Source organism: Garra rufa, chromosome 15 (genome assembly GCF_049309525.1).
Source record: "Garra rufa chromosome 15, GarRuf1.0, whole genome shotgun sequence".
NCBI classification, from domain to species: Eukaryota; Metazoa; Chordata; class Actinopteri; order Cypriniformes; family Cyprinidae; genus Garra; species Garra rufa.
The window spans coordinates 40,572,639-40,590,158 of record NC_133375.1 but is presented as its reverse complement, the minus strand read 5'-3'; the positions used below and the strand labels follow the sequence as shown (position 1 = coordinate 40,590,158).

Below are 17,520 nucleotides of genomic sequence, written 5' to 3'. Positions count from 1 at the left end.
TATATAGATACATCATTTTTTACTAATAATATAATATAAGTCATTTCTACATTCTGTGAAAGTTAATAAGGTAAATATTTTGACATTTTAATAATACATTGTCAAAATGCTGAATAGTTAATTTAGCATATTGCATTATAATATTATATCACATTACATTTTAAGTGTCACTAAAGTCATTTATACATTGTGAAAGTTAAATAGATAAGATAGTCTCTAAATAAATTTACATTTTTATCGTAAATTGTCAAAAAATTTAATAGTTGATTTATTTATTTTTAAATGAATGACAAATAATCTAATCTAATATAATTTAATAATTAATGTAATGTAATATAATAATATAATAAAGTCATTTATACATTATGTAAACGTTAAATAGATAAAATAGTCTCTAAATAAATTTACATTTTATAATAAATTGTCAAAAAAAGTTTAATAGTTGATTTATTTGTTTTACATTAATGCCATTTAAAATAATATAATATAATATAATATAAAAGAATATAATGTAATATAGAAAGTCATTTATACATTGTGAAACTTAATAAGGTAATATGCCCTCTAAATAATTTTACATTTTAATCATAAATAATAAACAAATAATTACATTTTATTAATAAATTGTCAAAAAAGTTGAATTTTGTTACATTAATATTTAATATAATATAATATAATGTAATATAATATAATATAATATAATATAGTCATTTATGCATTATGTGAAGATTAAATAGTTGGCATCATCATTTTGTCCAAAAGTCCATCATGCTAAACTTGCATCTAAATATGTTACATTTTAAAAGTGCACAGTGGCATCTTCTCTCATCTTACCCTATTAGTTTTGATGAAACCTGAAAAAAAAAAAGCAACCATGCAAAAAACCCTAGCAACCACAAATTGTGCAAACAACCATTCAGAAGAAGACAGATGCAATTTTGGGTTTAGTTTGAAAGGTGAAAACAAGCTAAACACAGGTCAAATAAACCAGAGCGGGGAAAAAAAAAAAAAAGAGTGTGTTTTTTGGTCAGCAGTTAAAGTGGGTCAGTGTGTGTGAGCGTGGCGCTGTGCCTTTAACTGTAATGACAATAATAATGAGCGCAGAAACCTCCTCCGCACCAGAGGAGTGCTTGGCACCGCTGCGCGCCAACACACTTGACCAGCACTGCAATTTCATGCAAACCTGCGTCTCTTCTGTTTGTCAGATGGAGGCTTTGGAAATGTGTGAAGTGAAATGAGAAAACGCTTCTAAAAAGGGTTTTAGTCAAAAAAAAAAAAAAAAAGGTTTTCTGATAAAGTTCAGAGAAGCTCTGCATCTAGCTTTGAGTGATGTTAAAGTCTTTAAGAACATTTCTGGCAGTCGACAGGATTAAATACAGGCCTGTTACATGGCAGGAGTTTTTAAGGACAGGAAGATCACCAGTTTTTAGCAAGATTATTTAACTTTGAAGTTATTTTGGCTTTAAACTACCCATTTGTGATGTAATAATTACCAATCACAGTTCGTTTTGTTTCGGAAGTCATAAAACAATAATACATTTATGTAGAAACCCATAGGAAGTAATGCCAGATTTATTAAAAAACAAATGCTTTTTGTTTAAGATGGTATTTTTTTGGGTATGTTTTTGAAAGAAATACTCACCAAATCTGCATTTATTTGATTAAAAATACAGTAAAAACAGTAATATTGTGAAATATTAGAACAATTTAAAATAACTGTTTTCTGTCGTAATGTAAAATGTAATTTATTTCTGTCATGCAAAGCTGTATTTTCATCATCATTACTTCGGTCTTCAGTGTCACATGATCCTTCAGAAATCATTCTAATATGCTGATTTGCTGCTTAAGAAACATTTATTTTTATTAAATTTAGTTTTAGCATAATTTTGTAATTTTGTAGAGAATGCATTCACAAAGAAGAAAATAATTTAGAGAAAAAATATTTAGAGATTTGTAGTGGACAATATAACTTTCTAAGTATAATTAATGCAATTTAAATACATTTTAAATAAATGTTATTTGTATGGAAGCCTATTTCCGCCACTGAATAAAAAGACAAAAAGGTAATTGTGCGTTTTTATCTTGCAATTCTGACTTTTTTCCAGAATTGTAAAAATATAAACTTACAGTTGCAAGTTATAAAGTCAGAAATGCAAGATGTAAAATTACAATTCTGACTTTTTTTCTCAGAATTCCGAGTTTATATTTTGCAATTCTGAATTCAGAGTTGTGAGATATAAACTCACATTACTGAGAAGATATTAGTCATTTTTCCCCATTAGGATTGGACTTAGAACTCGCAATTTTGAGTTATTCTGAATAATTTTGAGAAAAAAGTCAAAATTGCAAGAAAAAAAGTTATTTTATAGTTGTCAGATATAAACTCCAAATACATAAACACCAAATTCCATAATGTTTTTATCTTGTAATTGCACTTATCTTGCATTTTTTCTTGCAAATGCTAGTTTATATCTCACAATTCTGACTATTTTTGCGTGACATTTGGACTTTTTTCTTAGAAAAAATTCTGAATTGTGAGTATATCCAGTTATCCTGACTTTATAACTCGCAATTGTGAGTTTATATCTTACAATTATAAAGAAAAAGTAAAAATTGCAAGAAGTAAACTCACAATTGCTAGAAAATATAAAAAAAGAAAGGGAAAGGAAGGAAGGTAAGTAAGTAAAAATTGTGACTCACTATCTCACAATTCAGATTTTTTTTTTTGTGCAATTTTTACTTTTTTCCCTCAAAATTACTAAGAAAAAAGTCAGAATTGTGAGTATATCCAGTTATCCTGATTTTATAACTCACAGTTGTGAGTTTATATCTTACAATTATAAAGAAAAAGTAAAAATTGCAAGAAGTAAACTCACAATTGCTAGAAAATATAAAAAAAGGAAAGGAAATGAAGGAAGGAAAAGGAAAGGAAGTAAGTAAAAATTGTGACTCCATATCTCAATTCAGACTTTTGTTTTTTTTTTTTGCAATTTTTACTTTTTCCCCTCAAAATTACTAAGAAAAAAGTCAGAATTGTGAGTATATCCAGTTATCCTGATTTTATAACTCACAATTGCGAGTTTATATCTCACAATTCTGGGGAAAAAAATCAAAATTGTGAGATGTAAACTCACATTTGCAAGAAAAATTTAAATTCAAAGTTTTTATCTTGCAATTCTGCCTTTTTCTCACAATTGCAAGTTTATATCCCACTATTCTGACTTTTTAACTTGCAATTGTGAGTTTATATCTCACAATTCAGACTTGTTTTCTTGCAATTTTGACTTTTTTCTCTGAACTACTAAAAAAAAAGTCAGAATTGTGAGTTATAAGGTCAGGATAACTGGATATAATCACAATTCTGACTTTATTTTTAGTAGTTTATATCTCACAATTCTGAAAAAAATACTAAAAACAATAGTGAGGTATCAATTCAGGGGCCTCATTTATAAAACTTTCTTACGCACTGATTTGATCTTAGAGTGTTCGTACGATCAAATCCACGTCAAAGTACAGATTTATAAAAACCGTCTTTGACGTGGAAAAGTACTTATCTCCACGTCAGATTCCAGCTTGGCGTACGACCGTTTCCTTGTGGTAATGCCTGGTATTGCAGATAGTTGCAGCCTCACTATAATTTGATTTCTTGCGCTTCTTTTTACTTGCCATTGTCACAGAGTTTTTGCTTTAGGAATGAGCTCATTTTATATGTTAATTAATTAAGCAGGGGCGTTTCGATGGCGGAACATTCAGCTGCACACAATTCCACGATCATTTGTGATTTATAACCGAATAACTGGCGGACGCATGGATTTCGTGGTACGTTCGTTTCTCTGAATCGCTCTTACGTTCAAATCAGAAAAGTTCTTAGATAAAATCAAGGATGGTTTCTACGCAAGTCTTTATAAATGAGGCCCCAGAATTGTAAGAAAAAAGTAACAATTGTGAGATGCAAAGTCACAAAAATCTAAATTCTGAGTTTATCTTGGAGTTCTGCCTTTTTCTCACAATTGCATGTTTATATCCCACTACTCTGACTTTTTAACTTGAAACATCATAAATGTCTTTACTGTCACATTTGATACATTTAATGCACTCTTGCTGTATAAAAATATTTCTTTTAAAATAAATCTTGCTGATTTCAAACTTTTGATTTGACGTGTTTATATCTGTACCATACTTTTACCATTTGATGCCATCTTCGTACTCTTATATAATCTCTGTTGCAACTGTATCAGGTGATCACGGATCTGGAGGAGCAGTTGACACAGCTGACACAGGAAAATGCAGAGTTGAACCGTCAGAACTTCTACCTGTCCAAACAACTGGATGAGGCCACGGATGAGAACGAGGACAGACTGCAGCTCAAGCAGGATGTGGAGCGCTTGCGGCGGGAGGTGGCTGACCGAGAGATGCACCTCAACAACCAGAAACAGGTAGAGTCAACACACACACACACACACACACACACACACACACACTCCCATCGGCAGGTGTGTGAGTCACAGATGCACATGGACACAGTGGGAGAGAGATGTGGGCTGAATTTAAGAGCCCACCGCAGGTGATGAGCACCGCTTAAACAGATGCTGTTCAATCTAAAAGGATGTTTAGCTGTCATTAGCATCTTTAAAATGACATAAAAGAGCATAAAGTGAGTATTTAACACATTAGGGGGCTAAAATGTGTTCTGTAAACCACACTGTAATAAAGTTTTGTAAGAGCTCAAAACATTTTTTCTAGTCCAAAATTATAATTTATTGCAACTAAAATGCAAAGGCATTTTTTTTTTTTCTAGAGGTTAGTGTCAAAGAATTTCAGCAAAGATGCATTACATGGATCATAGGTTACAGAAAAGATATTTATGATTTTCTTTTTCAAATATAATCCATAAAAATGATTTAATGTAATAATGTAACTACGACTAATGTCTAAACATTTTATCTGCTAAATATTGTTGTTTTGTGAATATATTCTATTAAATAACTTAATAATGAAAAAATATAAACCGTGGAAAACTAAATAATTGCTTTTATAAGAATTATATTTTTCAGTTACTTTATAAAATTAGAACATTATAAGTGTCATAGTAAAATGGTCATTTATGCGCCTGGAAAAGTCATGGAAATTAATGAAATATTAAAAATGATAGAAAATAAATTGAATATACATAATGTAAATATAATTAAATTAAATACTTTACTTCAAGTACTTCAACAGAAAAGACATTAATAATGTTAAAGTTTTTTTCAACATTGATAATTAACATTTGTGCAGCTGCAATTATAAGAAGTAATGCTGCTGAAAATTGAGCTCTGATCACAGAAATAAATTACATTTTACAATATATTACAATATCAAACAGGTATTTTAAATCGCAATAATAATATTTTTGAATAATACACTTTACTGTATTTCTGATCAAATAAATGCAGCATTAGTGAGCGAAAGAGACTCCTTTCAAAAATTACGTTGAATTACTTGAATTTGACTTTTTGAAATTTAGGGCCTGGAAAACCCTTGAAAACAGAAATATTCCTGAGGAGGTACTTGAAAAGTGCTTGAATTATTGAAAGACAATGTATCTATGAAATAAGGGATTAATTTTATAGTGTCATATTAATGCAGTATTTTACTAGTTCATGGGTTTGCAATGCATTTGATTTCGATCGGAACTTCGGAGCGGGTTCGCGTAATAATTTGTGAATTGAATGATTCGCAATCCACGCTCCGATCTGAAATGATGGTTCGCAAATCATTTTCCATTTCGAACTTTGGGACTTTGAAGCGCGGATGGTGATTTATTTGATTTAGATCAAAACCTCAGAATGAATCCGGGAATCTTTTGATTTAGACCGGGTTTTCGGTGTGGTTTTGCAAATCGTTATATTCAGATCAGGACCTCGGACAGGGTTCGCAAATCTTTTCGAGAGTTTACTTTTATTTTATAAAACGGCAGTACAGTTATAAAAAAAAACAAAGAAAAATAAAAAATACATGCATTGCGATTCTTTCTTCAGCGATTCTGAATATTTCAGATATATATTATGGCACGTGTGCGTACTAGAAATGCGTCAGGCTTCGTTGCACAGAATTTGTACTGTGAGATATGTGCGCATTGCTTGACAGTGTGTGCTTCCACTTGCCTTGTTTTACTTTATATATGGTTTCATTTATGACCTTTGGAATGCAGTACTATTAGTTGCATGAAACTCACTGACTTTCACATGCACTTTGTGTTTGATTGCGGCTGAGGTTAAATGCACTTGCATTTTTAAATACTTATATACAAAACATGTACACAGTCAGTTATGTTTTTAGAGCAGTACAAAACATCTGATATATCAAAATAGATCTGTGCATTAGTTTGAATGCAGCCTGTTAAAGCTGCCACTGTGTATGATCTCATCAGTAATAGTCAAACGGCAACATTGCTGAGAAAAAAAAGAAAATCCATAACTTTCGGATACTTTGCGAACACTTCTTTTAAATAAGTAATTTTTTAAAAAGTAGCCTATAATAAAAAAATAAAGTAATTTTTGCACAAAATACATTTGATATAAAATGTATATGAAAATGTAGCCATGTGCAGTAATATTGACAACTGAAAATGTGTCGCATCGTGATATTTTGAATTAAATCTTGAAACCAGTGAAGATTCACACACCTACTTTTAAGATGGCAATACTGACGTACATAGATTCCAACTATAAACAAAAAGCATAGAAATGGCATTTTTACATTTTGTTAAAATGTAAAGTTGTAAAGATGTATTTGCACAGCAGAAGAATTAATTGGGGAATTGAAATCTGATCGTGACTCACAAACGTCCATAACTTTTTAGACATCAGGCTGAGAAATAAATAACAGGATTCGTACAGATACTGTAGAATAAAATTCCAAGTCTTTCAAGGACTTCAAGCTCTACTTTTTTAAGGTTTTCAAACTTTAAGGAATTCAAACAGAGATCTCACCTTTCAAACAATGTCTAATCTTTAATTTCTAGAGTTGGGGTACTCGGACTTGTACTCGGACTCGAGTCCGGTCTCGAGTTCAATTTTTAACGGACTCGGACTTGTCATGCATCATATTTGCAGTTCAGTTTCTGTAAAAGCTCTCTTTCCTGTGGAAGACTTTTCTATGAAATAGTATAGTACATTTTCATAATTTCTCATGGTATGACTGCTTTACTGTTTGAAAAGTGATGACATAACACATAAACAGCAAATCACAGCTGTCTTCCTCAGTGGCAAAACAAAGCTGTTCAATAAATTGCAAAATGCCGCTCGCAGGTCCTATTGTTTTGCGCGATGATGCTGCAGCGAGCTGAGGAGAGGTGTGTGTGTGTCTGTGAGGTGATGTAGGCGCGTGGGACGAGTGTGTAGGTGTGCAGTCCTCGCTGTTGTATAACAGTAGCGGATGGTAATCATAGACGCTGGTAGGAGGCAGAGATGTGTCATATTCTCCCCTCTGCCCTGCCAGCGTTGGACTTCACAGGGGCAAAAGCACGCCGGCTATATTTGGAGACTCTCTCGCTCCTTCTCTTTCGGTCCTGAGTCTTTCTGAAATGTGGTAATATCCAGCCCTGCCACTGAGATGCACTTCTGAGCACATCTGCCTGATTCAAGACACCCTTAGTGCCCCCGCCGGCTCACTGAGGATCAATTCCGATTGGCAGGGACTCTGAAATCCGGACCTGCTAATGAAAGTCAAAAAGAGAAAATCTTTAACTTCCTTTCTACATCTATCAGCATAATTTCAGCATCACATCCTGCAGTTCCTTAGATGCCGTCTGTTGGTTTGCAGCAGATGTAGTGAATAAGTTATCACTGATCTGTTTCTTTTTATCAAGGTTTCCGCCGCCATAGAAACATGGAAATATCTGCCCATTTAAAATGGTAATTTCCTGGCCTGGAAAATGATTTTAAATTATTTGAATGTAATTAATAAAAATAAATAGAACCTTGAATTATTAAATTCTTTAAAAACTATTAATATAATGTCAATAAATGTAAATTAAAATGTTCAGCTTTTAAGTTACATTTTGTAAGTACAAAATTAAGTTTTGTTTTTTTTAAATAAATAAAATGTGACTTAAAACTGTAATTGAATTTAAACGACATTTAAAATTATTTGCAATTCATTTAAATACTCTTCAGATTTGATTCAGATCCGGACTTTAGGATGGATTCGTAATCTTTTTTTTTTTTTTAATAAACAGTAGAAATGATCAAACCATGAAGGCAAACTTCTGTAATAGCAATAAATGTATATAAAATAAGGTAAAAATTTTAAACTTTAAATTTAGTAATTAGGTGAAACGATTAAATAAAATTAAGTGTTTTTTATTTAATTTTAAATAAATACAATTTTATTTGAATAAAATGTTCAAATCAAATTGATTTAAATTATAAAAACTTGTGATCATCACATTTTTTTTGGAAAAGTCATGGAAATTAAAATCTTTAAAATGGAAACTTCTATAATAAAATAAATGCAAATAAAATTAAATAGAATATAACTTAAATAAATTAATTGAATTTAAATTTGATAATTTTTGTTTTTGTTTTATTTAAATACACTTTGGAACGCATATTGTGAATCATTTGATTCAGATCAGGACTTGGGGTTTGCAAATCTTTTTTTTTTTTTATATTTCTTCATTGAAAAGATTAAACAATTAAGGCAAATGTCTATAATAACAATAAATGTAAATAAAATAAAATAAGATGAAAATGTAAAATTAAGTTGAATTTTTTTGAAACATTTTTTTAAATTCAGTTTTAAATAAAATATAACTTAAATTAAAATGTTAATAAATGATTCATAAATTACATTAAAATTATTTACAATTTATTTAAATGTTAAACTTTAAATTAAATTTAGTAAAAGAAAAGTAAAGTAAAAAAAAGTAAAAGTAAAGTAAAACAATAAAAAAGTTTTTTTAAGTATATATATATATTTTTTAAAATAAATACAAAGATATTTGAATAAATTATTCAAATAAAAATTATTCATTTATAAAATTTTGCTCAAAATTTCTTTGAAATATCCTGGGAAAATTTCTTACAAAATAAATTAGAAACTTCTGTAATGAAAATAAATGTCAATAAAATAAAATAAAATGTAAATAAAATAAAATTGTAATTGTAATATTTAAATACAAATTATTTAACATAAAATAATAGGAAAAGGATCAAAAATTACTAAAATCTTTTAAATTAAATGAAAGCTATAATTAAAATAAATGTAAATAAAATTAAATAGAATTTAACTCATAACTGAATTAAAAATGAAATTAAATGTATAAAAAATGATTTAAATACATTAAAAATTTAACTTGCCTGGAAAAGCCTGGAAATGTCTTGGAAATTAGTATTTTTGTACAACTGAACAAGTCAGGAAAAGCAAAAGAAATGACTGTTGTTTTAGAAACATCGATGATACAAGTCTATTCTGCAAAAGTGCCCATTGTGATTAGTTTGATAGAAACTATGTGTGTTTGTGTAGAACATCGAGACGCTGAAGACCACATGTACGATGCTGGAGGAACAGGTGCTGGAGCTGGAGACACTAAACGACGAGCTTTTGGAGAAAGAAAGACAGTGGGAGAACTGGAGATCTGCCCTGGATGAGGAGAAGAACCAGGCAGAGCGCAGAACCAGAGACTTACAGAGACAACTGGACAACGAGAAGCAGAACAGGTACAAAAAAAAAAAAATGAGAGCTGGACGACAACTGCAGCTTGTCAGAGCCGTGGCCTTGCAGTTAGTGCTCCAATAGTAAACAAAGGACTCTAACCTAGCTTTATACAATGTAAACTAAGATATATTAAGATTTATTAGTTTAAAAATATGTATATATATAATATTTAAAATATATAATTTGATATTTTAATATGGTAAAATATAGTATATATATATATATATATATATATATATATATATATATATATATATATATATATATATAAATAATGTCAGAACATTTCTTTTTTTTTTAATCAGGCCTTCATATATTTCTGTATTTGTTAATGCAAAATTAAATTTAATAAATGCAAATATGAATGCAAATAATTAAATTGTAGTTAAGTAAAAAAAAGAGGAAAATTAAGTAATTTTTTAATTCAATTTCAATATATAAAATATTTAAAATATATAATTATATATTTTAAATATTTAATATATACATATTTTTAAACCAATCTTAATATATCTTTGTTTACATTGTAATAATTGTACATTGTAATAATAATTTTAATGTAATATATTATTAATTTATTAACATTTCAATTTAATTTACATTTTATTTATTTAAAATAGAATTTAAAAATTACTTAATTTTCCTTTTTTTACTTAACTACAATTGAATTATTTGCATTCATATTTGCATGATAATATATAGGATATATATAATATCTAAAAATATTAGCAAATAAAGTTATAAATAATGTCAAAACATTTAATTTTTTTATCAGGCCTTCATATATTTCTGTATTTATCAATACAAAATTACATTTTATAAATAAATGCAAATATGAATGCAAATAATTAAATAATTTAATTATTTAATTGCATATGTTTAGGATATATAAAATGCTAGCTATTTATAAAGACTTCAAAAAAGTTTTAAATGGCTAACTTGTATAATTAAATTAAAATTAAAAAATGTAATTGAATTTAAATGAAACTAAAAATTATTTAAAATTTATTTAAATACGATTTATTTAACTTGTACTACTTGTATGCTACTACATACATCTTTCAGATGAAAAGCTATATTTGAGGTCAACAAATAATTGAGCGTTTGGATTATTAAATAAAATGCCTAAAATTCTAGCTTTGCATATAACCTCAAAAAAAAAGAATCCTGCAGTAATATATTTATATACAGTATAACTTTTGGACAAAATAAACTAGAAAGTGTGTTAAAACAGTTTGTTTTCTAAACATCCTCAGGGCCAGAAGTGCCCATAGTTATATAAGAGTTACATAATGAACGTTAAGTATAGAGATAGAAACACTGAGTAAGAGACTGCTGTGGTGCTTCAACACTTTATTGTTTGGTAACTCTCTCTTTCTCTCTTGTTCTCTAGACTCCGTGCAGAGCAGCGCAATTCTGAGTCTCGTCAGTCTGTTGAACTGGCGGTCAAAGAGCACAAAGCTGAAATCCTGGTGCTGCAGCAGGCCCTGAAAGACCAGAAACTCAAAGCCGAAGGTCTTTCTGATACCGTAAGTGTGCCAGTGCACATGTGCATCACTGATAAAAGCATCTTCCAAATGATCACATGCATGCTTGCTGTATCTTCATCAGCTGGGCGATCTGGAGAAGAAACACTCCATGCTGGAGATGAACGCGCGCAGCCTGCAGCAGAAGCTGGAGTCGGAGAGAGAACTCAAACAGAGGCTCATGGATGAGGTGCTTCACTTGACTAGCACTTAAAACATGCACTTACTGACCAAATGAAATATTTAAACTGAAATGATTAAGTATTGAAAGTGGTTTAAATATTCTTAAGGGCAGACACTGCAGGCAACAAGCAGTTTGTGATTTTGGGCTTTTTGGTTTTTCATTTTCAAGTGTTTTTTTTTTCCAGGCTAGTGGAAAGAAAAAATCCAAAAGACACTGTTAAGTGTTTCTTTTATAGCACTTTATCTATTTGTGTCAATAGATTTCAATTAGAGGTTGACCGATGTATCGGTTTTGCCGATTAATCGGCACCGATAGTTGATTGGCTGAACTATCGGTTATCGGCAAAAATCCATGCCGATAGACTGACAGACTTTCACTTGCAATTTGTGTTTGTTCGTCCTAAAAAGCTCGATTGCAGATGCGGTTAAATGCACTTGCCATTTCGAATACTTTTATACGAAACTGATGTACACACAGTCAGTTATGTTTTCAGAGCAGGGCATCTGATATATCGAAATAGATCTGTGCATTCGTTTGAATGCAGCCTGTTAAAGCAGCCACTGTCAATGATCTCATCAGTAATAATCAAATGAAAGGAAAAAATAACTATTGTCTGTTAACTTTTGGATACTTAAAGAACACTTATTTTAAATAAGTAATTGGTTTAAATGTAGCCTGCTATAATAAAAAATAAAGTAAATTTTGCTCAAAATAAATTATATAAAATGTATATGAAAATGTAGCCATGTGCAGTAATATTGAAAATGCATGTGATGCATGGTTATATTTAGTTGTTATTGAAAATCGTAATTAAATTGAATCTTAATTTTAATAAGGCAGTACTAACATACAGAGATTCCAAATATAAACAAAAAGCATAGAAACTGCAATTTTACATATTGTTAAAATGTAAAGATTCCCACCCCTACTGTTAATATGAAATAACACTTCACAATTAGCCCATTTGTAACATCAACTAAGATTGATGAAAGCTGTAGAATAGAAGTGTTGTTCCTTGTTAGGGTGTTATTTTGTTAACATTAATGAACTATGAAATAACTTTAATGATCAATATATAATTAAAATTAATATTTTTATTAATTTACAAAGTGTGGTTTATTACTTTTTTAAAACTAGCAGAGCAGTATTTTAGTTGCCGTTCAGTATCTATTTTCAAAAACTATCGGTTAATTAATTGGTATCGGCCAGTGTGGTCCAACCTAGCTATCGGTATCGGTAAAAACCAATATCGGTCGACCTCTAATTTCAATTACAGTACAGATTTTTAAAGGCGTTTCTCCAAATTAGTTTTTTCTCCTAGACTGAGCCATAAACCTCTACTTCAGTAGCAGTAGCCCTCTGTAAAAACATTTGACTCTAATGTCACAAAAAATTAAACAAGAATTTTGAAATTGACTTCATCCAGTGTTTAGATTTTTGTCCTAGAAATGCATGCAAATTAGCACATATTTAATTAAACAATGCCTCATTTGCATAATAAAACCTAAATATAAATTAAACATAATTAAACATTTTAGAAAACTTGTAATACAAAAAAATGTTTGCAGTGAACAGTGAAAATCAATCAACTAAGTAAGTTAGGTGATAACTATTAGTTAATTTTTTTTTTACCCTATTCACCTGCAGTGTCTCGCCTTAATGGGGAAAATTTTAAATTTGCTGTTAATTGATTCACCTTCAGGCCATCCAGTATGTAGGTGAATTTTTCTCTTGAGTAGAACAGTTAAGAAGATTTTCAGCTGAAACTGTGGTCCTTGGTAATTCACAGATGCAAGACAGCGGCTGCGGCAGCACAATTTTGAGAATTAAAAAACATATCAAGAAACACCCCATGCTTCCTGATGATATATTGGGGTCTTATGAAGTGAAACGATTGGTCTGTGCAAGAAACTGAAAATTCTCAAAAACATTATTACCTATAATTCTGATTCTTTTCCACCAACTGATTCTTTCAGACAGTTCATTTCAATGAACTGGTTTAGATCACTCATAATTACACAATGAAGCAACATATACACAGTTATATTATTATTATTATTATTCACGCATGTGTATATCACGGCCAATTGGTCTTTGGTCGAAATCAGGACTGTTTCCTCAGTTCAGTGACTGTTGGAGGAACTGGAAAGCTGAATCACTTCATTCATCATAAGATCATATACACTGGTATCTTGACTCGATTAAAGTCTGAGTGACTATCAAGCATCTAAAGGTGAGTTTTGATTGAGTAACTTCTAACTTCAACTAAGATCTGTGCTGCTCAAGCCATGAACTGTTTTAGACGGTTCATCCAGTTCACCAAAAAGAACTGGTTAAAATAAATGATTCGTTTGAGAATCAGACATCACTCTGGACCGCTTTCCTGGGGCTTTGGTTTACAGGTAATAATGTTGTAAATATAGTTGATTTTCTTGCACAGACATGATTGTTTCTCTTTGTAAGACGGCAATGTATCATCAGGAGCTATGGGGATTTATTTTGTTGCTTTTTTGACTTTCTGAGTGATGGTAGCCATTGAGTTGCATTTTACGAATCACCAAGGCCCACGGTTTCAGCTAAAAAACTTTTCTGTTCTACTGAAAAAAGAAAATTTACAGCTAATTTTAATTTTTGTGTGAACGTTTCCTTTTTAACCATGTTTTGGACTTTTTGAGAACTTGAGCTTAAAGGGGTCATCGGATGCAAATCTCACTTTAACATGTTGTTTGAACATAAATGTGTGTTGGAAGTTGTGTACACAACTACCCTACAATGATAAATCCACCCAGTGGTATTTTTTTAATCTTTAAAAGTAATATGCCCTTTTTAAAATCAGGTCATTCTCAGCTTTTTGACAGTGTGACGACACACAGTCAGAGGCCACTCCCACTATAGTTGATTGACATGAGTGCCTTACTTTAGACCCGCCCTCACCGAGCTGAAACAGTCCGACTCCGATCGCCATTGTGTTGATTCAGGTGCAGAGGAAGACAAGAATGTCTCTGATTGAGTGATTGAGGTGTTCTGTTGTTGGATGTAATAATGAACATAGCAGTCGTCATTTACTTAGTTTTTGAAAGGAAAACGTTGATCCCCGATCTATGTGTCTATGTTCGTGTGAATCATTCGTAATGCAGCTTCACCAACAGCAGAAGTGAGCATACGGGTTTTTAATGCATCTTTGCAAATGGCCTTTCTTAATGTGCTTGTTGGCAAGTTTCGCCCCACTAAATGCGGCTACAGTAAACATTATGGCTCATCATCCCACGGCAGAAGGGGTGGGGTGACCAGAGCTCATTTGCATTTAAAGGAACATGCAATAGAATTTTTTGCAGAGCTCATTTTGACAAGGTAAAAGGCTGTTTTGTTACTCTACTATTGAGAATTTTTAACCAAAGTATATTGTAGACTTTTCATTAAGAAGAATCATATAGAATCATATAAACTTGTGGAAAATGTACATCCGATGACCCCCTTAAGTGAAACTTAAGTGTTTGTAGACATTTAAGAGGCTGTCGTGTTGACCTCGATTTATTGCAATATTAAGGTATTAGTTTTATTTGGATTTTAGGACAAATGCATCTCTGAGCCTACAGTGCCTTGTGAAAGTATTCATACCCCTTTATTTTTTTCACATTTAGTTTTGTTGCTGCCTTATGTTAAACTGCTTTAAATACTTTTTTTCATCAACAATCTAAACTCCATACACCCTAAAAGCAAAGCAAAAACATCTTTTCAAATGTATTAAAATTAAACTTTAATGATTAAGTTCAACTGACTTCAAATTCAATGAAAGACACACACATCTTAATGTCTCTTAAGATCTAACAGCTGAAAATGCATATCAGAGCAAAAACCAAGCCCTGAGGTAAAAAAAAAAAAAAAAACTTCCTGTAGAGCTCAGAGACAGGACTGCATCAAGCCACACATCTGGGGAAGAGGTTCAAAGAAGCATGTAGTCTCCATTACCCTTAATGGAAAAGTTTTTAACAACCACGACTATTCTTAGAGCTGGCCTCCTGGCCAAACTGAGCAATTGATAGAGAAGAGCTTTGGTTAGACTGGTGACCAAGATCCTGATGGTCACTCCATGATCATACAACTCCAATCTGCAACACTCCAATCTGTGCTTTATGGTGGTGTGGCAAGAAATCTTCTTCTCGGTGAAGACACATAAATACACACTTGGAATTTGCAAAATACATCTAAAGGTCCCTGAGACTGTGAGAAACAAGATTTTGTGCTCTGATTAACCTTAATTCCAAGCATCATGTTTGAAGGAAACCAGACAGTTTTTCAGTGGCAAAGACTAAAGGACTTGTCAGAGTAGAAGAAAAGCTCAATGCACCCAAATATAGAGATAGGCTTAATGAAAACCTAGTCCAGAGCATGCAGAACCTCAGACTGGGCAGAAGGTTCACCTTCCAATAGGACAATGACTCTAAGCACACAGCAAGAGTGGCTTATAGACAACTCTGTGAATGTCCTTGAGTGGCCCAGCCACAGCCTGGGCTTGAACACAATCAAACATTTCTGGAGAAACCTAAAAATGTCTGCTTGAGAGGTGAAGAGATGAGGCGATGTGCAAATCTTGTTGCATCATGCCCAAAAAGGCTGTAAAGGTGCTTCAGCTAAGTACTGAGTTAAGGGTATGAATACTTATGCAATGTACTTACTTCAGTTGTAAGGTTTCTGTACTTTTACACAAGGATGATTTTCAGGTACTCTTTATACATGAGTTTTGAGAGCCATGTAATCATACATAACCAGTGTATCTTTTTCTCTCAGCAAGCAAAACTGCAGCAGCAGCTGGATATGCAGAAGAGCCACATCTTCAGACTGACACAAGGACTTCAGGATGCGCTGGACCAGACGGACCTTCTGAAGACTGAGCGGACAGACCTGGAGTACCAGCTGGAAAACATACAGGTGAACACATACACTTTAAACCCATTGTTACTGCAGAAGAGTAGTTTTGGCTGTGTTTAGAATGGCTGTGAACCATACTGTAGTTTGCAAATAATAATGGTTCTGCAGTACAATCGATTTTAAAAGTGATGAATTGCACAATATGTGAATTCTGTTCTCTAAACTTTCAATATTTGATTAAATTAACTAAAGATCTTTCTACACAAAATTGGTTTAAAAAATAACAATTTATTTCTGAGATTATATCCATCTACTCACTGAATTAAACAGGCAGCACGGTGAGGTGACAGCATTGCAGAATAACGCCCACTGCATGCTATTGTTAAAAATTTGCTGCACTATATGTAGTATGTTGTATCAGGATTATTTTAGTATTATCAATACACTATTATAGCTTTCATAAATATTTAGATTTTTTATATTTTAAAGTTTTTGTAATATTCAGTGCTTTTGACAATTGTATTAGTTTTTTGCCTATGTAGTTTCTATTATTTAATTTAATTTACTTTTATTTTTGTTCATTTTAGTACTTCAGCTTTATCTAAATTAATGTCACATTGGCACAATAAATGGAAACATTTATTTTATTTAAAGTTAAAAAAAATATATAATTAATACTATAATATTTACTTAATAGTTAATTAAGTATTATTAAGTATTAAGTGGCCAATTCATACTAAACTGACAAAATATATATTTTGTATATTAATAATTTTATGTATATTAATCATTATAGTAATTTAAGTTTGGTATAAAAAATTTTTAATTAACCTAACTGAAATAAAATGTATTTAAAATGTTTAATAATATTTTGTTAACATTCATTTTAAGTAAATGATATTTTTAAAATTTTCTTTTTCTTTTTTAATGGTTTTAATTTTAGTTGATGGTAAAATCTATGTTTGTATTAAGTAGCCAATTTCAAAATGTATAATAATAATAATTATATTAATTTAAAGAATTTTGGGGGTATAATTAAAAATTGTTAGATTTTTATTGTAATTTGTATAATTAAACTAATATTTTTTAATAATATTATTGTAGTCTTACCTATTAATAATTATTCTAATTGTGTTATAAGTATTTGTATTTCTTTAATAAAATACATGTTTTAATTTTTAATTATTATTTAATTATTTAATTTTAAATAATTTTATTTTATATATATTTCATATATTA

The 17,520-nt window shown here is 30.8% G+C and overlaps 1 protein-coding gene across 1 annotated transcript in view; it reads left to right on the top strand.

Moving 5' to 3' along the window:
• The window catches only part of citb (citron rho-interacting serine/threonine kinase b), an 89,640-nt gene that overhangs the window by 45,715 nt on the left and 26,405 nt on the right, over positions 1 to 17,520 (top strand). The window contains exons 16-20 of the mRNA XM_073819366.1: positions 4,239 to 4,436; positions 9,511 to 9,704; positions 11,096 to 11,231; positions 11,314 to 11,418; positions 16,201 to 16,341. Coding sequence (XP_073675467.1) covers positions 4,239 to 4,436; positions 9,511 to 9,704; positions 11,096 to 11,231; positions 11,314 to 11,418; positions 16,201 to 16,341 — 774 coding nt within the window. The remainder of the gene's footprint in view (positions 1 to 4,238; positions 4,437 to 9,510; positions 9,705 to 11,095; positions 11,232 to 11,313; positions 11,419 to 16,200; positions 16,342 to 17,520) is intronic.